This window comes from Onychomys torridus, chromosome 3 (genome assembly GCF_903995425.1).
Source record: "Onychomys torridus chromosome 3, mOncTor1.1, whole genome shotgun sequence".
Lineage (NCBI taxonomy): Eukaryota > Metazoa > Chordata > Mammalia > Rodentia > Cricetidae > Onychomys > Onychomys torridus.
Window position 1 is genome coordinate 98,506,808 of NC_050445.1, and position 22,259 is coordinate 98,529,066.

The 22,259-nt window shown below is 46.1% G+C and overlaps 1 protein-coding gene across 1 annotated transcript in view; it reads left to right on the forward strand.

Annotated features, from left to right (window-relative positions):
• Positions 1 to 20,428: 20,428 nt before the first annotated feature.
• The window catches only part of Arl8b (ADP ribosylation factor like GTPase 8B), a 47,394-nt gene continuing 45,563 nt past the window's right edge, over positions 20,429 to 22,259 (forward strand). The window contains exon 1 of the mRNA XM_036182251.1: positions 20,429 to 20,745. Within this exon, the coding sequence (XP_036038144.1) occupies positions 20,449 to 20,745 (297 nt within the window). The 5' untranslated portion in view covers positions 20,429 to 20,448. The remainder of the gene's footprint in view (positions 20,746 to 22,259) is intronic.

The window sequence follows — 22,259 nt, forward strand, 5'->3', positions numbered from 1 at the left end:
GGAAATGGCTATTTTGAACCGGAAATAACTAGGCGGTCCACAGGGAAAGCCCAACCGTGTGGACATGTTGTGATTTCCTATCATATGTAGCTGCCTGGGAAGGCCAGAAGAGGATAGGTTTTCAATCCCCTGGAACTGGAGTTATAAGCAGTGAACTGCTCAGTGTGGGTGCTGAGAACTGAGCATAGGTCCTCTGGAAGAGCAGCAGACACTGTTAACTGCTGGGCCATGTCTTACTTTTCCAATGAAGTCAGAATATTTATGAACACAGTAACATGTCTAATTTGCCTTTTAAATGTTCTGAGTATTCTTCCCTTGGAGGAGCTCCCACTCTTGGATGTTCTTTCTTACTTTTCCTTAATAAATCTTCTCTCAAAAATAATAAATAAATGAACAGAGAGATAAATAGATAAATAAAGTGTTGTCCTGCCAAACCTGGTGACACGGGCCTATCATCCCAACACTTTGGGAGGCTCAGGTGGAGGACTACTGTCCTAGCCCGGCCTAGGCCCTCTAACTCTGAGCCTTATCTCCGGGCCCTGTATCTTTTCTTGAAGAATCATTCCTTCTTTTTGTGGCCTTCAGGTACTCATATCGCATTGGTGTATTTCCACTCATCAGCCTCTTCATTAGGTGTTCTTCTCACTTCTGTGACTGGGGGGTGGGGCAAAATAGCTTGACCACACAGCTGCCATAACAGGCTTACTGACAGGTACTACCTGGTCTCCAGGAAAAGCCATAAACTGACCCCACCCAGGGAGGGCCAGCATCTAAGGGGAAGTACCTGACATTCCCAAATGTTCCAACCATTATATAAGATTAGATAAGATCGCCAGATGTCCCTGAGCCTAGCACATACCTATTTCTCTTTTACCAAGATACCTCTAGACAAATGTCAGCCGATCAGGGTCCTGAACCCTAGCAATCCCCTCACCCCAATGTCTGCTATGACAACAACTTTATTCTGCCACGGCTTGGGGCTCTCTGCTTTCACTACTGAGTCAGACAGATGGAGAGTCCAAGCTGGAGTTTGAACAAAGGCTCTTTGCCTTTACATATGGGATTTGGTCTTTGTGGTGGTTTTTGGGGGTCCCCAAAATCTGGGCATAACATGACCAGATACCTGAAGAAATCTGAGGGGAGGGACTAATGCCAGATTTACACTGAGGAAACAGTGTGCCATGGTGGGAAGGCTTCAGGAAAGGAGCAGTTTGCAGCTGCACCGGTGATCGATTACTCAGGCCTGGTGGATCAGGAAACACGAAGGCCGGGGAAAGCCGCCCCTCAGCCGACTGTCAGGGCAATAGGAAGGCCTAGACTTGACTTTACAGACTCCATCTTAGGGAAGAGCCACCATCTTAGTGTTAGTTATTTGGCGGCGCTCTTGCCCCACAAGGAACACGTCCCGAACATGACAAATCCACAGAAGAGCTGTTTAATATAGGATAGGAAGAGACAGACGTGACAGGCCTGTGGGAAACACACACACGTGGTCAAGAGAAAAGGAATAGAGGAGAAGAGACCGGTGCAAGAATGGCGCCGGCTTTTTAAAGAGTGAGCCGTGCATGCGTACAGGAATGCATGTGGCCACTCCACGCATGCGCGTTGATTACATGGCCGCACGTGCTTTACGCAACCATGCAAAGCCACGGAGTCCTAGCCACGCGAGATGTTCTGACCTGGAAATGGCTATTTTGAACCGGAAATAACTCAACAGTCCTCCAGGCAAGCCCAACTGTGTGGGCATGTTGTGACTTCATATCATTCCTGACTTGTTTTTCTCTAAAAAAGAAAACAATGTGGATGAGTGGGTATGGGGCGCCGTTTCTCTCAAAGACTGCTTCAGGCTGAATGGTGGGCATCGATTGGTTCTTCGGGGGAAATGGGGAAGCTGGCTCCTGAAGTCCTGGGATGAAGTTCTGTCATGCCTTGTCCTGCAGCTGTCCGTCCTTCATGGTGTGGCCAGGAACCTTCTGTCTGACAAGATACTGGTGACATAAAAAGCTTAGAGAAAAGACTCATTATTATTTTATTTTTGGAGTTGACACTTATCTGAGGTAGATCTGGCCTGTTCGGATGGAGACATGTTAAAAAGGTGGCTGTGATAAAATTAATTATTATGGTGTTTTAGTACTCTGCTTAATTTTTACCTGAGACAAGCCTTATTCAAGGTAGTTTATTTAAGGCAACTGTTTTGTTAGTTTAGCATTTAGGAAACACAGGTGATCAGTTGCTGAGTATTGAACAGTGATAGATTGTTATATCCTTACCGCCTGGATATTTTGATGGTCCTCAAGGACTACAGAATTATTTCAAGGTCATATTCCATGAGCAGTCTCAGCAGATAAAGACACCTATGAACAAGCCTGATGACCAGAGATTAATCCCAACCCCAAACAGTGGAAGGAAATAATTGACTCCTGAAAGCTATGGCATCCATGCCCACATGCACACAACCATAATAAATAAACAGTAAAGAGAATTAAAATAAAAAGTAAAAAGAAGACTGGGAGTGTGTCTAAGTGGGAGAGCCCTTGCCTAGCCATATGTGGAGCCCTAAGATGAATCCTCAGTAGCACAAAGAAAAAAAAATAATGGTTTCAACTTATAATGTTCCCCTTTGGAACTAAATGTAATCCATGGATTTGGTAAGTAGTAGTACCTAAAAGCTGGAACCAAAAATTAGTATGTCCATATTCTTCCAGGTTGGTAATGAGTACTGCTGGGGATCTTCTCATTGCCTAGCACATGGGGAGCACTGAGCTCACCTCTGATAAGTTCTGGATGGCAAGGGATCAGTGGATGAGACATGGATGAGACAAAGGCTTCATTGGCTTCCTATTGTCAGATTTAGTCTTGGAATTGTGCTCGTTTTGTATTTTCTAGTTCCTTTCCTGAGACTTGGAGAAATTTCCTTAAATATCCATTTCCAGCTGCCTGTGTCTTCTTTTCTTTTTGAAACTATAACAGACAAACTCTCAAAGCAGAATGCCTGGGAGAGCTGGGAGATTCCAGTGCAAGTGTCCAGTTGCATTACTCATACTAAATTCAAAACAAACACCAACATCATCCCCTCTCACCCACATAGTACTAGGTTGTAGATGTAATTCTAAGTGGTCTTATTAAATAAGAAACACAGAGCCAAATAAAGAGTTAAAAGCCTAGAGATCTAGCAGTAGCCAAGAGCTAAGACCACCTTATCTTACCACTTGCTGCTGTCCTTCCCCTTGAGGGAGAGACCTTCTTCCTGTGTCCTGTCTTTTTATTGCCTTTATGTTATGCCTTCTCATTGGTTCTAAACCCAACCACATGACTTCCTCGTCACTGCCTGTCTATACAGACCTCCAGGTCTCTATGGTTGGTACTGGGGTTAAAGGTGTGTGTCACCATGCTGGCTGTGTCCTTGAACACACAGAAACTTTGCCTGCCATGTGATCGGATTAAGTATGTGTGCTACCACTACCAGACTTCTGCTTAATGGCTTGCTCTTAGCTCTGATCCCTAGGCAACTTTATTAGCATACAAATAAAATCACATTTCAGCACAAATAAATATCACCATACTGGATACTGAACCTTGCACCACTGAGTTACATCACAGCCCTTTTAAAATTTCCTTTGAGATAAGGTCCTGAATGTTAGGGTCCTGTAGAAGTTCCACAAAAGACCACCATCCTTGTATTCAATCAACAAGAGCATTTATTATCTTGAGAAAGCATCCAGCATGCTGGGGCCTGCCATCCCACAAAGCAAGATGGCATAGACCTGCTCCCCTTCCCACAGGGAAGTGCGGGCTCCTTTTAAGCCTAACTAAGGAAAGTGTCCAAGGAAGTTAGCTCATCTTATATGATTGGCTTATGCGAATGACAATCATGTTAGTAACTTATAACTGGCTAGGGTTAGTTGTGGTTTAGTCAGGGCTACAGTTTCCATATTTGAGCAGGCCTGGACAGGTCCCAGACTTTGTCTTTATTTGGTTATTACCTTGAGCTGTTGACTACAGATGCCGGCTCAGTGGTCTCCCTTGTCCCTGTGTCAGAGACACCAGTGATTGATTGCCCTTTGTTTGTGGTTCTTCTTTAGAAACTGCTTGTTTGGTTCCAAAAAGCATGGACCAAGTCTTTGCTCTTAATTGAGTTATTAGGGCAGGCTGTCATGATATTTGCCTGTCCCTCTCACTGAGAAGTTGACCACACTATCTTTGACCTTGTTCTATAGTCTAGACAACCTTGAACTTTTCTTCCAGGCCTGCACTCAGTGGTAAGTCAATCCACAGACCTGTGCCAGCAGTCCTGACTGCTTTCGTCACCTGTACATTTACTGTTAGCACTATTATGTTTTTTAGAGACAAGAACTCAATATGTATCCCTGGCTGGCCTGAAGCTCATATATAGACAAGGCTGGCCTCAAACGCATAGAGATTTGCCTGTCTCTGCCTCCCAAGTTCTGGGTTTAAAGATGTCTTCAGCCATGCCCAGTTATTCATTATTTGCTGTTCGTTGGTTTTGCTTTGCTAGGATTCGAAGTCAGGACTTGCATATGCAAGGTGCCTGTTCATTCTCTAGTTACGGTTTTAATGGTTGCATCTCTTGAGGCTTAGAGACTCTTTTCTTTCTTTCTTTCTTTTTCTTTCTTTCTCTCTCTCTCTTTTTTTTTTTTTTTTTTTTTTTTTTTGCCAGAGCTGAGGACCGAACCCAGGGCCTTGCACTTGCTAGGCAAGTGTGATACCACTGAGCTAAATCCCCAACCCCAGAGACTTTTGTTTAGGGGAGTGAGGCAGAATCCTAAATCCTGACACAAAGTTACTTAACTATTTTCAGCTCAAAAAGGTGAGTTTGATGGCAGACATTTACCTCATTTTAGAAAAACTCAGCACTCAGGAAGCTGAAGCAGGAGGGTGTGAGTTCAAGGCCAGTTAGGGACGGTTGCGTAGTGACACATTAAGGCCAGTATGGTGGTGTTCACCTGTAATCCCAGCACTTGGGAGGCAGAGGCAGGAGGAATGCAATAAGTTGAGGCCAGCCTTGCCTACATAGAGAGTTCCTGGCCAGCCTGAGCTACCCAGAAAGATCCCCACCTTAAACAATAACAGAAGTAAAATGGAGGCGTGTGGCACATACCTGTAATCTTAGCATTTGGGAGGTGGAGGCAGGAAGGTCAGGAGTTCAAGCTCATTCTCTGCTAGTTTGAGGCCAGTCTAGGCTTCATGAGACTCTGTCTCAAAAAAACCAAAGTAAATCCAGTTAACTAAATGTGAATAAAATAGGCACATGCAGCCATATACCTACATATATGTGTATACCCACAATGCATGTTTGAATGTATGGAAAAACTATACAGAAAACTGTGGGACCACAGGGAAGTTATCTGTCTTCTGAAGGGCTTGGATGCTGAGAAGCATGTGGATGAGACAGGAAAGGTGGCAGAGCACAGACTTAGCATGCACAAGGCCTGGGCCCAATCTCCAGCACCAAAAAGAAAAAAGAAAGAAGGAAAAAAGGAAGAAGTGATAGTTGTCAGAACAACAACGAGTGTCCTGAGTCATACCTACAATCCCAGTACTCTAGCACTAAGGAGGCTGAGATAGGTAATTGCAAGTGTAGGGCCAGCCTGGGCTACCAAGATCCTGTCTCAAAAAACTCATACCCCAAAAGCCCTCTCACTGAAGTCTGTTTCCCCCAAACTCCGTAACTTCTACAAGCAACCATCAAAATAACAACGAATTCTTTTTCTAAAAGCTGAAAGGTCGATGTCAAAGCTTGTGTTCCATGACATATTTTTGGCCTAGTGTAACTCGAAGACCTGAAGTTATGAATAATTTCTTCTTTGGACTCCCTGATTGTCTTTCCCTGGCACACTTAAGGAACAGACCTCTTGCCGATGCCTTGTCAACGCCAAGGGTATTTTGGACAGGCTTGTTTGCGCTGAAAGCTTCCAGCCAGGCTTTGAACTTCACTGGCAGCCTATGAAAATCTCCCTGGGCAACCCAACTGACCTTGCAGCGCTTACAAGTGGTCCTTCCTGCGACCTCCTGGCAGCCTGCAGAAGCCGCTGCAGCGAGCCATGTGACCACCAGGTGGAGCTAAACACAGCGGTGCCGGCTGGAGACCTAGGAAGCCAGCTCTGGGTTACCATCATCCCTTGAAAGCCCCGTTTGATACTTTAACTAGACAATCCGTGAACTACTGGTGACATCTCTTCAGGAGCTGGGCCCAAGTACACACCCAACTCACTTTTCTTAGCCCGTCTTCTCACTTATCATACGTTGCTTTGTGTTGAATAAAATCAAACCGACGCAGGTGTGGGGGTGAAATTCTGTAGCTGCAACACTAGGGAGGTGGAGGCACAAGGATCAGATTATCCTCAGAGAAACAGCTAGGTGAGTTTGCGGCCAGCCTGGGCTACATGAGATCCTGCCAAATACACTAACACAAAGAAAACCCAAAATAGCAAATCAAACTGAGCCAGGTGGTGCACGCCTTTGAGTGCACCAGCGGAGAGAGAGAGAGGCAGAATGATCTATCTTAAGTTCCTGGCTAGCCTGGTTTAAACAATCAGTTCCAGGGTGACACAGCATGATCCTGTCACAGCAATAAAAGAACAAATCAAAACAAAAGCCAGGGAGTTGCTCCACTGTTCACAGTACCCCATATTACACAGGGCAGTGCCCCTAATAGAGAACTACAGAATTCTTTGTCCTTAGGTTCCCATGGTGGGGAGGCTAAGGGAACTGAGGATTTCTCTTGCTGTGATGAAAAACCATGACCAAAAGCAACTTGGAGAGGGAAGGGTTTATTTAATTTACAGCATTGTAGTCCACCATCCAGAGAAGTGAAGGCAGGAAGTCAAGGCAGGAACATGGAGGCAGAGACTGATAGAGAGGCCGTGCAGGAATGCTCCCCATGGCTTGCTCAGCCTGTTTTTAAACAGGACCATCTGCCAAGAGGTGGCACCACCCTCAGTGAGCTGGGGCCTCCTACATCAAGACACTACCCCACAGACTTGCCTACAGGCCAATCTTATGGAGGCATTTTCTCAGTTAAGATTCCTCTTCCTAGATATTTCTAGGTTTGTGTCAAATTGAAAAACAAAACAAAACAAACAAACAAACAAACAAAAAACCAACCAGCAACAATAGAAAACACACACCCTAAACTGTCACTGAGAATTGCCCAGGGTGGCTCCCCAGGGACTGTGAATGTAGGCTTTTTCTTAGAAGGAGGGGGTTATGCTGCTTGCTCATTTTCTTGCTAACAGGCTATTTAGGAGGACACGGAAAAGGGAAGTGCCCCCACCAAACCCTGTAGCCTTCGTGAGAACAGTGCCATCAGTGAGCAGCACTCTTAGAGGCAGAGCACTGGACTGAGAGTCTGTTGGCCCGAGGTTGTCACCCAGTGAAGGCACCTGCAGAGCATTCTAGAAGCTCTGGGTTTGATCTCCAGCTCTGAAATAAAAGAAACCCAAGAACACATTTGACTTAGCTGTCAGCTCTGAGGGTTTCTAGCTGCTATTGAGGCTGGGAGAGGTAAAACATTTAGTAAAGATCAGGAGCAGTAGAACCCAGTTGCCAGCACACCTGCATGACACTGGAGTAGGTGCTTTTACCCACCAGACCATACCATGGACCAGTACTTAGATCCACCAAGAAGTACCGTGGACAGGGATGAAGAGAAGATTGTGTCCGGTGCCTCTGTGACACCTTTCCTTCTTTTCTTTTTTCGCGCACGTGTGTGTGTGTGTGTGTGTGTGTGTGTGTGTGTGTGTGTGTGTGTGTGTGTGTGTGTGTGTGTGTGTGTGTGTGTGTGTGTGTGTGTGTGATGGTTGAACCCAGGACCTTACAGATGTAGGCAAACATTCTATCTTTGACCTGTACTCTGAGCTCTGTTTGGTTTGCTAGTGTATTATTTTGTTGTTGTGGAGCACAGTCCTCCTGACTCAGACAAATATATTTTAGTTATATCCTTATGAGAGCAGCTGATAGAAATTCAGATCCAACAAGGAGTGGAGAGAGAGAGAGAGAGAGAGAGAGAGAGAGAGAGAGAGAGAGAGAGACTGACTTAGGGTTTCTATTGCTGTGAAGAGACACCATGACCGTGGCAGCTCTTATAAAGGAAAACATTTAATTGGGGCTGGCTTACAGAGGTTTAGTCCCTTATTGTCACGGAGGTGGCATGGCCACATGCAAGCAGACATGGTGCTGGAGAAGGAGCTGAGAGTTCTACATCTTGATCCAAAGGCTGCAGAAGCAATTTGGGCCGTAGTGGGCATAGCTTGAGCACAGGAGACCTCAAAGCCCACCCCCACAGTGACATGCTTCATCTAACAAGGCCACACCTAACTCCAACAAAGCCAGACTTCTTAATAGTGCCACTCTTTTTTCTTTTCTTTTCTTTTTTTAAGATTTGTTTACTTATTATGTCTACAGTGTTCTGCCTGCACACATCCCTGCAGGCCAGAAGAGGGCACCAGATCTCATTACAGATGGTTGTGAGCCACCATGTGGTTGCTGGGAATTGAACTCAGGACCTCTGGAAGAGCAGCCAGTGCTCTTAACCTCTGAGCCATCTCTGCAGCCCGCAAGTACTTTTACTTGCTGAGCCATGTCATTGGCCCAAGATAAGAATTTTTAAATTCAAGGCAGCAAACCCCTTTGATGCTTTCCACACTCTGTACTGCATCGGGGATGTGTTTTGTACCTTTTCCATTCTCACAGGAATCCTCCCTTCCCCTCCTCCCCTCTCCCCGCCCCCGTCTCTTTTTCTCCTTCTTGAGACAGAGGATCTCTTCATAGCCCAGGCTGGCCTTGAACTTGTGGGGCTCATCCTTATTCTGCCTCCTTAGTGCTGGGATGGATAGTTTTTCTTACAGAAGGACTGACTAGTTCATGCTTCAGAATGATGAGGAACATGTCTTCTGGGAGCAGAGTGTCCTCCCTAGTTCTTCCCCTTTTGCTGAGTGGGAGCTAACGCTCTCCCTTACAGAGTCAGTGAGTCAGTCGAGATCTGCTGTCTAGGTCACTCTGTGGCTGAGTGACTGACTTGGTCTAGGGCAGAGGTGTCCTGAGTTTACATGATGTCACTGCAGAGGTCACTAGGCTGCTAATCACACCAACCAGAACCTATGTAGTGTCTCTCACCCATTCTAGCATCTGGCCAGACGATGGATAATCCCTCAGAAAAATGCAAAATGAATAAAACATAGGTTTGAGAAGTGAGATTTCAGGACCCCCACCTGACTGACTTACTCATTCAAAATGGCTTTTCTTACTTGTTTGCTTTCTAAAGTGTGTGTGTGTGTGTGTGTGTGTGTGTGTGTGTGTGTGTGTTGGTGTATATACCAGTACTTTGTGCATGGCTGTGTGTCCACATGTGGGAATATGTGTAGAGGGCAAAGATTGACACTGATTATCATTCTCAACTGCTCATTACTGTGTGTGTGTGTGTGTGTGTGTGTGTGTGTGTGTGTCTGTGTCTGTGTCTGTCTGTCTGTTTTGGTTTGTTGTTTTGAGACAGAGGCTTTCTATGCAGCCCTGTTCTGGAACTTATATAGACCAGGCTGGCTTTGAACTCACTTGCTGTGGGTGGCACCATCTCTGACAGGTGGGTCTGGGTTGTATAAGAAAGGCAGCTTGGGCAGTGGTCCAGGGGGTGCCTGTACCAGTCTACTCTGGTGAACAGCCTAGCAAATAACCTAGCTGTCATCATAGAGCCTTTATCCGGTGACAGATAGAGGCAGATACAGAGAGCCATGGTCAGGCACCAGGCTGAGCTCCAGGAATCCAATTGATGAGAGAGAGGAGAGATACTGTAGGCGAGGGACATTGAGATCATGATGGGAGGACGTGCAGAGATGACCAGCCACACTAGTGGAAGCCCATGAACTGTGGACTGGTGGCTGTGGAGCCCCATGGGATTGGACTAGGCCCTCTAGATACGGGAGATGGTTGTTTGGCTCAAATCGTTTGGGGGGCACCAGGCAGGGGATCAGGATTTGTCCCTGGTCTATGGGCAGGCTTCTGGAATCCAGTGCCTGTGGTGTGACACCTTGGGCAGCCTTGGTGCAGTGGGAAGGGGCTTGGACCTGCCTAGGCTCAGTGTGCTGGGCTCTGCTGACTCCCCATGGGAGACCTCGATTTGGGGGATGTGGGGTGGCTTGAGAGGGAGGGCTGGGGGGTGGGAGAAGGAAGAGGTGGGATCTGTGGATAGCATGTAGAGTGAGTAGAAATTTTCTTAATAAAGAAAAATGAGGCCTTGCTCTTCTTCTCTATTCCCTCTGCCTTGCTGAAAACCCACTAGATTACATTCCTAAAGCTAGCCACCAAGGTCTACTCCCTTATTTGTCCACTTCCTTCTCCTGAGGCTGACCACCAAGTACCGGCAATCAAAAACCCTCTTTGGTTCACCTAACTAACATGCCCAATTAAAATTAAACACCTCACCCTAACACGGGGTTCCCCCTTTACCTTTACAAACTGCCATTTGCCTGTGTGCCACGTCTGTCTCCCCTCTATCCAGAGGTAGTCATTTTTCCCTCTGGGACGAAGACCCTTTCCTCTTCCCATTATCCCCGCCCCTTCTCTCCAGTCTCCTATCTCCTTTACCACTGCGTCCTAGCCCATTCTAACACAGACTTCCTATTTTTCTCCTCTTAAAAATTACACCTGTTTGAGTCAGAAAGCAGCCACTTTAACTGTTCTTCCCCACTTAATAAAGGATCTCTCCGTGAAAACAGGTGTTTGGGTGTGGTTTGTGCCTAGTCCGGAGTCTGGGAGGAAGCCCCCCACCTTTGGGGGGGGTCTCCTCACAGCTGAGCAAGCCAGGGGGAGCCAGCCAGTAGGTTTGCTGCTTCAGTTCCTGCCGCCAGATTCCTGCCCTGAGCTACCTACCGCCTGGCCAGCTACATGAAGGACTCTGTAAGTGTTATTGACATGACAGATGATAAAATAAAACACAAACTAGGACAAGCAAGCACTCGAGCACTGAGCCACAGACCCAGCAGCCACTTTCTCCTAGAACACTGGCTCCATCTTTGGGGATTTGTCTAGATTCAATGTCACAGAACTTCACTCTTCTGACACAATGGCCATGTCACCCTGTCCTTTGTCACAATCCTATGACCCTGGGAATTCTAGTCTTTATCTCTAACCTGCCAGTAGGTCAAGTCTCTGAGCACATGACCCTGAATTCCCTTTCAGTCAGCAGCAATGGGGATGTGGCTAGAGACACAGCTTCATGCTGCCACCTGCAACAGACTGAGGAATTCATTTCTGAGGCCTCCACTTAGGCGAAGCCAGGATTCTTTTGCTGCAGAAACTTCAGCATGGGATAGAGATGAGGAGATAGTTAGCATAAAGTTAAGCATGTGGGATAAGAGAAAGAGGTGCATAGGAAAATTATAAGGCACACCTACATGTAAGTGTGTAACAGGCCCCTAGACCTTAGCAGGACTGATGCCATGTTAGAGGCACCATTCTGACCTTAAAACCCAGCACGTAGGCCCCAACACCTGTCAAAACAGGAATAAGGACCCAATCCATCAAAGACCTAGTCCTTAGTTCCAGGGAAGTCCCTAAATTTACTAACCTCACTTTTAGGCTTCTGTAGTTCTGCTTTTTGCTAATTGAAGTGTGACAACCAGGATGTGGGCTTTGTGCATAAAAGACAAGGGGCTGTAAGGCTCAGAGCTGCATGATTTGGGCAAGTTTCCTGTACAGCCACTGGCCGCAATAAAGACTTTCTCTTCGATTTTCAGAGTGTCTGTGTGATGGTCTGATGGGTCCCGCCCAACTATTGAACAATCTTGAATGGAGGAGTGAGGCTTAAGAAATACAAAAATAGAGATGTAGATGTAAAAGAAAAATGGCAGAGACAGAGAATAGCACCAGGAGGGCTCTGAGTCAATAGCACAGTCATCCTGAGTTTACTTCTCAGGGCCTTTTTACACCCAAAGTAAGGGGGGCAAAAGACCTCCCCCTCTCAATGACATCATGGTTCAAAGTACAAATGAGCGTAAATGCCTCCTTAATTCTCAAGACATCTGGTAACCCATGCCTTTGGCAAAACATCCTGTTATTCATCCTTGAAGGGCAAAATGAGCCCAGGCTCTCTGACCTTGAGTCAAGATGGAATAAGGCCACACTATGGAGCTTCTGTGGGCCCCCACTATGATCTCTGCTGGGCTTACCTCAAATTAGTGTGGGCTTTTCAAAGGAAACTTGAAGTTGGGTGTCTGTGGCACATGCCTATAATCTCAGCACTTGAATCATTGATTACCTACAATTTGACCTCATCCTTAGCTACATAAGATGCTGTCTCAAAACAAAACAACACAAAATTTTAAAAAAACCCTAAAAGTAATACGTTGATCACTTGAGAAAAGCAGTATTAAAATAGTTTAAATTATTTATTCATTTATTTTTATGCAGCCCTGGCTGTTTCCCGGAACTCGCTGTAGATGAGATGACCTTGAATGTGCCTGAATCCTTTGTGTCTGCCTCCTGAGTGCCGAGAGAGCAGCATAGTGGACCGTCCCATTTCATGTTTTTGTAGCCATCATTTTTATCATAAAGATAAAGAAGAATTTATGATATTTTTCCTTGTAGCCTAGGCTGACTTCATAGTTCAGTATGTAGCCAAGGATGGCCTTGAATTTCTGATCTTCCTGTCTCCACTTCCCAAGTGCTGATGCTGCAGGCATTTGCCACCGTGCAGTGGTTGGGATATGACCCAGAGCTTAGTGAATGCTAGTCTGATGAGCTACACTTGAGCTCAATGTATTCTCTGTGTGTATGTATGTGTGTGTTACATATTTGTGTGTGTGCAGAAGCCGATGCTGGGGTGTCTTCTTCAGTTTCTCTCCATCTTTCTTTTGAGACATGGGCTGCCACTGAACCTGAAGCTTGCTTATTTGGCTAAGCTAGCTGCCCAGGGACCCCTGTTCTTCATCTCCCCCGTTCTGGGGTTGCAGACGTGTGCTATAACACCTGGCTTTTATTTAGGTGCTGGGATCTGAACTCAGGTTCTCATACTTATCAACTGAGCCATCTCCCCAGACCTATTTTTTTTTAATTTATATATATAGGATGCTAGATTCTCCAATTGAGGAGCATTTTTTCCATTGACTAACAATTATAGAAGTGGAAAGAATTACAGTAAATGTAGATGAAGTATGTTCCTCATTTTAAAATTAGCTTGGAGCCCAGTGTGGTACATGCCTGTAGGCCAAGCTTCAGGGGATGAAGGCCAGAGGATCAGAAGTTCAAGGTTGTTCTAGGCTATGGAGTAAGTTTTCAGGTAACTTAGGCTAGATTAGATCCTGTATTAAACAACAACAATAACTGTGGTGGTATTGTGTTCCCCAAAATATTGTGCACCCTAATAAACTTATCTGGGATCAAAGAACAGAACAGCCACTAGATACAGAGGCCAGAAAATGGTGGTGCACGTGCCTTTAATCCTAGCATTCCAGAGGCAGAAATCCCTCTGGATCTCTTTGAGTTCAAGGCCACGTTGGAAATAGCCAAGCATGGTGACATATCCTTTAATCCCAAGAAGTGAGCCTTTAATCCTAGGGAGTGATGGCAGAAAGCAGAAAGATATATAAGGTGTGAAGACCAGAAACTAGAAGCATTTGGCTGGTTAAGCTTTTAGGCTCCTAGCAGCACAGTTCAGCTGAGAGGCATCCAGTCTGAGGAAACAGGATCAGCTGAGGAATTGGTGAGGTGAGGTAGCTGTGGCTTGTTCTGGTTTTCTGATCTTCCAGCATTCACCCCAATAACTGGCCTCAGGTTTTATTTTATTAATAAAACCTGTTAAGATTTGTGCTACACACAACAACAACAACAACAACAACAAAACAACAGATTTTAGCTTGAGCTGGGGTGTAGTTATGAGGTAGAGCCCTTGTTTACAAGCATGAGGACTTGGCCTTGATATCTAGCACCTCAATATAGATAAGTAAGAATAAGAATGGATTAATATTCTATGTAATTTCCTAGAATGGAGGCTCCATGAAAGCCAACACACAAACGCTTACAAAGTTAGTGACCAGGCTACCATTTTCACCACTCCTTAAGCTAATGAAAGAGGCTTCTGAACCAGTGTGGTGGTTTGAAAGAAAATGGCCCCCAAAGGGAGTGGCACTATTAGGAGGTGTGGCCTTTTTGGAGGAAGTGTGTCACTGTGGGGGTGTGCTGTGGAACAATCCTTTTCTACACTATGAATATGTATTACTCTCGTTGGTTAATAAAAAGTTGACAGGCCAGTAGCTGGGCAGGAAGTTAGACGGGAAAGCCAAACTGAGAATGATGGGAAGAAGGAGTGCTGAGTAAGGAGACACCAGCCAGTTGCCAAGGAAGCAGGACAGGTAGAAAATGAGGTAACAAGCCATGAGCCACATGGCAAAACATTAGACATACGGGGTTAATTTAAATGTAAGAGTTAGCTAGTAACAAGCCTGAGCTATTGGTCAGGCATTTATAAATAATATTAAGTCTCTGTGTGGTCATTTGGAAGCAGCTACTGGGATGGGGAGCAGGTAGTCAGGATAGGAAAACTTCTGACTACAGGGGAGGACTTTGAGGTCTCTTTTGCTCAAGCTTCCCTCAGTGTGACTGTCAGTTGACTTCCTGTTGCCTGCAAGATGTAGGACTCTCAGCTGTTCCTCCAGCACCATGGCTGCCTGCATGCTGCCATGCTCCCTGCCATGATGATAATGGACTGAACCTCTGAAATTATAAGTGAGACCCCTCAATTAGATGTTTTCTTTGTAAGGGTTACTGTGGTCATGGTGTCTCTTCACAGCAATAAAATCCTAACTAAAACAACCAGCTTCCAACACTGCTTCCATTCTGCCCTCCTGGGGTAGATTTTTAGAGCTGAAGTTCCAATAGCTAGGTAGCTTAAAATCACGGAAAGGTACTTCCTAACAGTTCTGGAGGTGAGAAGCCTCAACCAAAATGTCCCATCTTTTAGGGGTCTGAGAAAGAACATAATTCAACCCATAATGTCTTCCTATAGACAGTTCTCCATAGGTCTGCTCCAGTGAACTTTAAAACAAACACTTTTTAAACTTTTTTATTTATTATTATTATTATTTTAGTATTTATTGATTGGTTTGTGCACAGGAGCCACGGTGTGCATGTGGAGCTCAGAGAACAATGCGCTGCGGTCATTTCTTTTCTTCCACCATGTGGGGTCCTGGGATGCAGCTCAGACTGTCAGGTTAGGCAGCAATGCCCTATCCACTCCCACTAAACTTTAAAAAATATAAATTGAGCCCTGGCAAGATGGCTCGGCTTGTAACGGGCACTGTAGATGGATTTTTCTATGGGCTGCCAGCTCACAAAAAATGACACAGAGACATTATTAATTATGAAAGCTTGGCCTATAGCTTAGGCTTGTCCCAGTAGCTCTTAGAACTTAAACTAACCCATATTTGAAAATCTACCCTCTTTTGTGTGGCTCAGTTACCTTTACTCTGGACTGCCTATCCTGCCTCCTCTTCATGTGGCTGGCAACTCTGCTTTTCTTTTTCCCAGAGCTCTCTCTGTCCAGAAGTCTCTGCTGTACCTCTTGCGTAGCTATTAGCCACTTACCTTTTTTATTAAACCAATCACAGTGACATATCTTTACACAGTGTACAGGAATATTCCACAACAGCCCACTTACTGCCAAGTCTGATGACCTGAATTTCAACTCTGGGATCCACATAGTGGAAGGAGAGAACCAACTCCTGCAAATTGTCCTCCGACCTCTACATGTGTGCTAGAACTTGAGTACACGCCTCACCTACTAAGTACTCTCTTCTTCTTCTTCTTCTTCTTCTTCTTCTTCTTCTTTTCTTTTTTTTTTTTTGGTTTTTTGAGACAGGGTTTCTCTGTGTAGCTTTCTGCCTTCCCTGTATCTCGCTCTGTAGACCAGGCTGGCCTTGAACTCACAAAGATCCGCCTGGCTCTGCCTCCCGAGTGCTGGTATTAAAGGCGTGTGCCACCAACCACCCAGCTGTACTCTCTTCTTTCTACACACACACACACACACACACACACACACACACACACACACATACACACACAGAGACATACACACACATACACACACACAGACATACACACACAGAGACATACACACACAGACACACACACACACAGACACACACAGACATAGACGCACAGACATACACACACACACAGACATACACACACAGACATACATACACACAGACATACACACACAGACACACACACAGACATACACATAGAGACACACACACAGACATACACACACACAGACACAGACACACAGACACAGACATACACAGACATATACACACACAGACATACACACATACAGACATACATGCACACAGACATATACACACACACACACACACACACACACACACACACATGCACACACACACACACACACACAGTCACTCCCCTGGTGCTGCAGAGGTGCCTCAGCAGTTAACAGCACTTGTACCTCTTCTAGGAGACCTACAAGGAGGCCAACAACTGTCTGTAACTCCAGTTCCAGGGGATCCACCATCCTCTTCTGGTTTTCTCAGGTACTACACACACATGGTACAAAGACACACACATGCTGGCAAACCACATGTACACATAAAATAAAAACAATGGAATTGTCAGTTACTCTCCTGGCTTCCTATCTTGTATAATAAAATCTATATGGCCATCCCATCTTGTATAATAAAAAGTACGGCCATCATGCCTCTTGTCTCTGGTCCTTGAATTCTCTATCCACCTCTCCACACTCCAGGCTGTGCCAGTGTTCTGGACTGTCCAGAGAATAACCTACAGTAACAGCAGTTTTGGTTTTTAAATGAATGAGTTTATTAAGTATATAGCAAGTAAAAGTAAAAGAATTAATAGCGGGCTGGAGAGATGGCTCAGAGGTTAAGAGCACTGACTGCTCTCCCAGAGGTTCTGAGTTCAATTCCCAGCACCCCATGGTGGCTCACAACCATCTGAAACAAGATCTGGCATCCTTTTCTGGCCTGCAGGCAGAATGTTGTATACATAACATAAATCTTTAAAAAAAAAAAAAGAATAAATAGCAAGTAGCAGATGGGTAGGCGATGTTATCCAATTTTTGAGCTCAGGACATGCAACAGAGCTGGCTGGAGTGGCTGATTGAGAGAGCTAACAGAGGAAATATCATCAAGACAGAGGCTCACAAACATGAAGCAGAAATCAACTGGGGAAGTTGAGGCAGTCAGCTGGAGTTTCTATTAAAAAATGTTTTTAAATTAAAATATAATTGCATCATTTCTCCTTCCTTTTCTCTCTCTATCTTTCCTATATCCCCTACATAACCTAAAAATTGAAAATAGATTCTTCTTTCACACAACACAGCCTAACCAGTTTCCCCCTTCACTTCCTCCATCAGCTGGAATTTCTAATTGAGCTTTCCCTCCACCAACGAGCTGTACTCTGAGCTTCCGGTTTCCACCTCAGGCATCTTTGTGTCATTCTGGTGGAAATGCTTTACCTCCTTCCTGACTGTTACTGGGGCGCAGTGCTTTTATTCTTGGCTTGTCTTGCTGTTCTCTTCTCTCTTTGCCATCCCTCTCCAGACAAGGGTCTTTTTTTTTTTTTTTTTTTTCCTCCCAGAGCTGAGGACCGAACCCAGGGCCTTGCGCTTGCTAGGCAAGTGCTCTACCACTGAGCTAAATCCCCAACCCCCAGACAAGGGTCTTAAAGAGGACCCTGTGAGAAGAACCTACTTGGGTCTGGAATGGGCCGGAGGACAATGCTTCCAGAGCCAGGTTCTCAGTGAGTTTAAGCAGTACATGCTAACTTAACAATATAGTGTGGATTACAGCCTGCCATACTGTCTTTCAATGTCCAGACCACTTTTCTATCCTTCCCTATTCAGAGTCTTTGTTCTTTTTCTTTTCCTGGAATGTGCTTCCCCCAAAGGTCAGCCTGGTTCTCTTTCTCACTTCCCTCAAGCTGTTCCACTCAGGGTCACCTGACTTTAAAGACAAGTGAGTCGGCCTCAGTTTCTTTGTTCCTCATCGGTTTTCTTTACAATGTGAAGTATCACATGGTGTTTTCTCATTTGTTGACTGTACATTATGTTCTCCCTACAGGACTGTAAGCCCCAGGAGGGCAGTGATTTTGCTGTTACCATTGTTATGTTGTATTAGAAATGAGTCCTAGCTATGTCTTCTTGCACATGCTGGAAGGAATTTTATCACTGATCTAGACTCACAGCTCAGGGCCTCCCCCCTCCCTGCCCTACCAAATTCCTAATTCCTGCATTTTTCTTCTTCATACACACACACACACACACACACACACACACACACACACACACACACATTTTAGACAAGGTCTCATGTATCCTAGGCTGGCCTCAAACTCAATATGCAATCTAGGATAACCGTGTATTTCTGATCCATTTGGCTTTACCTCTCAAGTGCTGGGATGACAGATGTGTGCCACAATACGCACTTTATTTTAAAGATTTATTTATTTATTATGTATATAGTGTTCTGTGTGCATGTACACCTGCAGACCAGAAGAGGGCAGCAGATCTCATTACAGATGGCTGTGAGCCACCATGTGGTTGCTGGGAATTGAACTCAGGACCTCTGGAAGAACAAAGTAGTGCTCTTAACCTCTGAGCCATCTCTCCAGCCCGCATTTTATTTTATTAAAGCAATCATAGTGACATATATTCACACAGTGTAAAGGAACATTCCTCAACAGCCCACTTACTGCCAAGCCTGATGACCTGAGTTTCAACTCTGGAATCCACATGGTAGAAGGAGAGAACCAACTCCTGCAAATTGTCTTCTGACCTCCAAATGTGTGCTATAACTTGAGTACATGCCTCATCTACTAAGTACTCTCTTCTCTCTTTCTACACACACACACACACACACACACACACACACACACACACACACACACACATTTCAGCCCTGGGAGGGGACCCAGGATTTTGTGCGTGCTAGGCAGCTATTCTACCAACTGAGCTACACCTCCAGACCTCATGCATTTATTTTTAAATATACACTGTAATTAAATGTAGAGTTACACACTTTCCTTCTTGTGATCCTATCACAGTTTAGCCAACCAGTTCTCTACGAATAAAAACATTGCTTTTCATCCTGTGCTTTACCAAAGACATGCTGCAGAAATGTTGTTTCTTTAGCAGAGTTGAGGGTGGAGCTCAGGGTTCTGGACGTGTGTGTGGCAAGGGCACACAGTCCCTGAACTTCATGTATAACCGTCTATGTTTTTTTCTGTAACAGTGTTTTTCTAGGTTCACTATGTAGTTCAGGTTGGTCTTGAATTCACCAAGCAAGACTTGACCTACAATCCTCTTGCCTCACACTCAGAGTGCTGGGTTTACAAGTGTGCACCCCACACCTAATTCAGAGCTTCAATATCATCATCATCATCATCATCATCATCATCATCATTACCACCACTATCATCATCATCATCATCATGAAGCTCAGACTGGCCTTGAACTTTGAACATTCTTCCTCTATCTCCCAAATGCTAAAGTTATTGGCATTCACCACCATGCCTAGTTTTATGCAGTGCTGGGCACTTTATTCAGCCCAGGCGTGGAACCCAGTATTTCATACATGCTAGGCAAGCACTCTACCAACTGGCTTACATCGCCAACCCAAATTCTGATTTTTTAAAAAAATCAGTATTTTTTTTTTTTTGTCGGAGCTGAGGACCGAACCTCAGGGCCTTGTGCTTGCTAGGCAAGCGCTCTACCACTGAGCTAAATCCCAGCCCCCAAAATTCAGTATTTAATTCCTCAGAATATTAACATTTTCCTTCAGAGTACATTGTCAATGAACAATTATAGAAAAATCCAACCAACAACCTAATGAGAACCAACTCTTTTTTTTTTTTTTTTTTTTTGAGATTTATTATTATGTGTCTCTTTGTGGGTGTGTGTGGTGCACGCAGGAGCCCACGAGGTCAGAAAACCCTGACTCAGGATCCCCTAAAGTTCAAGTTACAAGCTGTTGAGGGCGTCAGATGTGGGTGCTGGGTCCTGAACTCAGGGCTTCTGAAAGAGCAGCATGGACTCTTACCCTCTGAGTCATCCCTGCAACCCCGCATTTTTGTTTGTTTGTTTGTTTTTGTTTTTTGAACTCCTGATCCTCCCGCCTTCACCTCCCAAATACTGAGATTGACGGCATGCGTCTCGCTGAGGAGACCAATCAGGTGGGAGGGGAAAAAAATGGTGAATGAATCTACAAGGAAAGAAAGAGAAGAGGCACACTCCAAAATGAATTGACACCAAAGCGACTGAAGGCTGTGCCGCGGGGCCCCCCCACCAGGGGGCGCTGTCGGCGGCGGGCGCTCGGGATCCATCGGGCCGCGCCGCTCTTGCCGTGCGCTTCCGAGGCTGCGCTGGGCCAGGCGTGGGGGGTGGGTAGGGCGAGTCATATGACCCGCTGGGCTTCCTGGCTCTGGCCGTCGCAGCCGTCCGCTTGTGTCTGCCCAAGTCGCGCCGGGGGGACCCGCCGAGGAGCCGTTGGCGGGTTCGGGGCCGATAGCCGCTCGTGGGAAGCAGTGTCCGCCGTCGTCCGCACCGGTCCCCGCTCGCTGCCGGCCGCCGCCATGCTGGCGCTCATCTCCCGCCTGCTGGACTGGTTCCGCTCGCTCTTCTGGAAGGAGGAGATGGAACTGACGCTCGTGGGGTTGCAGTACTCGGGCAAGACCACCTTCGTCAATGTCATCGCGGTGAGCAGTCGTCTGCGGGCGTCCCGGCCGCCGTCCGGGGCTTGTCACTTCCCCGAGGCTTGGGCCGGGCCGGGCCGGGCCGGGCCGGGCCGTGCGACCCTGCTGGTGTGGGCCTCGGGGGTCGTAGCTGGCGGGTCAGCGGCCCGAGGGTCAACGCCACGCTGCGTTTCGGTGGGGGCTGTGGCTTTCACGCGCGGCTTGGAAAGGGTTAACCCGAGCCTGTCACAGTTGAGGCCTTTGGGGCTGTGGAGGCTGAAGGGTTAACTCCAGCCTGTCACTTGCTCACCCGGACGGGCTGGTCCGGCCTTCTCCAGAACGTCTGCGAGGGGGGAGCTACTCTGAAGTCTCCACTTGGGACGAAGGAGCCCCGTTGTGAAAGCAGGCGACCCGTGTGGGCGCCTCTGTGGAATGCCAGGGGGAGCCTTGGCGCCTCCAGTCTTTTGTCGCTTGTCCATGGAGAGTCGAAAATCAAGCCGATGGCCTCAGCTCACTGGTGGAAGCTGTTGGAAAGACTATTCAGTTCCTAGTATTTATTAAGGCAAGAAGGGGGTAAGGGCGAGGCGAGTTGGTGTTTTCCCAGAGCTGATTGGCGTTAAGCGAGTTGATAGATGGAACTGCACTCAACATCAAGTTAACTGTCCTGCAGGGTTCGATCTTTAGAGAGATTTCCCCCTCCCTCCTCGAGGAGGAATTTGTTTGGATTGGGACTTAGGCAGACTCAGGGAAATTGCCTTGAGAACTTAAATATCATGCACTGGTTAATTCAGGGGGAGAGTGGTTGTTGAGTTTTCCTCTTTTGATTGGTTGGGAAAGGAATGGGCGTGAATGATTTCATATTTGTGTTTAGAGGCAAGGAGCCACTGGCAGTCTTAGGGCTGTACCTACAGGCCTGAGCTTTACGATTGTTTTAAAGAGAAGTGGCGACAGTTCTCCTACCTTCGAGAGGATTGTTGCAGTCCTCTCAGAGGAGACAGCTGAGTTGTCTGACTGGTTTGGCTACAGGAATAATTCACACATAGTGCCATGGGAGAAACTAGGCAACTTGTGACTCAGTTTGTGTAGCAATAGAGCAACAGGCATGAACAGAATCTGGAGAAAGAGAGAAGCAGAAACCCAAACTTATTTTGAAAAAGGCTGAATATAAGTATAAAGAAAACTTGTCTGCTTCATGTTTGGCTCCTTTTAACCCCGAGACAGGGTTTCTCTGTGTAGTTTTGGTGCCTGTCCTGGAACTCGCTTTGGAGAACAGGCTGGCCTCGAACTCACAGAGATCCACCTGCTTCTGCCTCCCGAGTGCTGGGATTAAAGCCCATGTACCACCGCCCTTGGCTCCTTCTTTATACCCCCCTCCCCACCATAGGTAGGTGTCTAATAGCAAGAGAATAAGGCAGAACAGACTTTAGGGCTGTCTTTCATATTAGAACTTATCTATTGCCTTCGTGGTGATCATTTTCTGTTATTTGCTTGAGATAAGAATTGGAGTTTCCTTGGAAATCCTGTCTTTTAGACAAGAC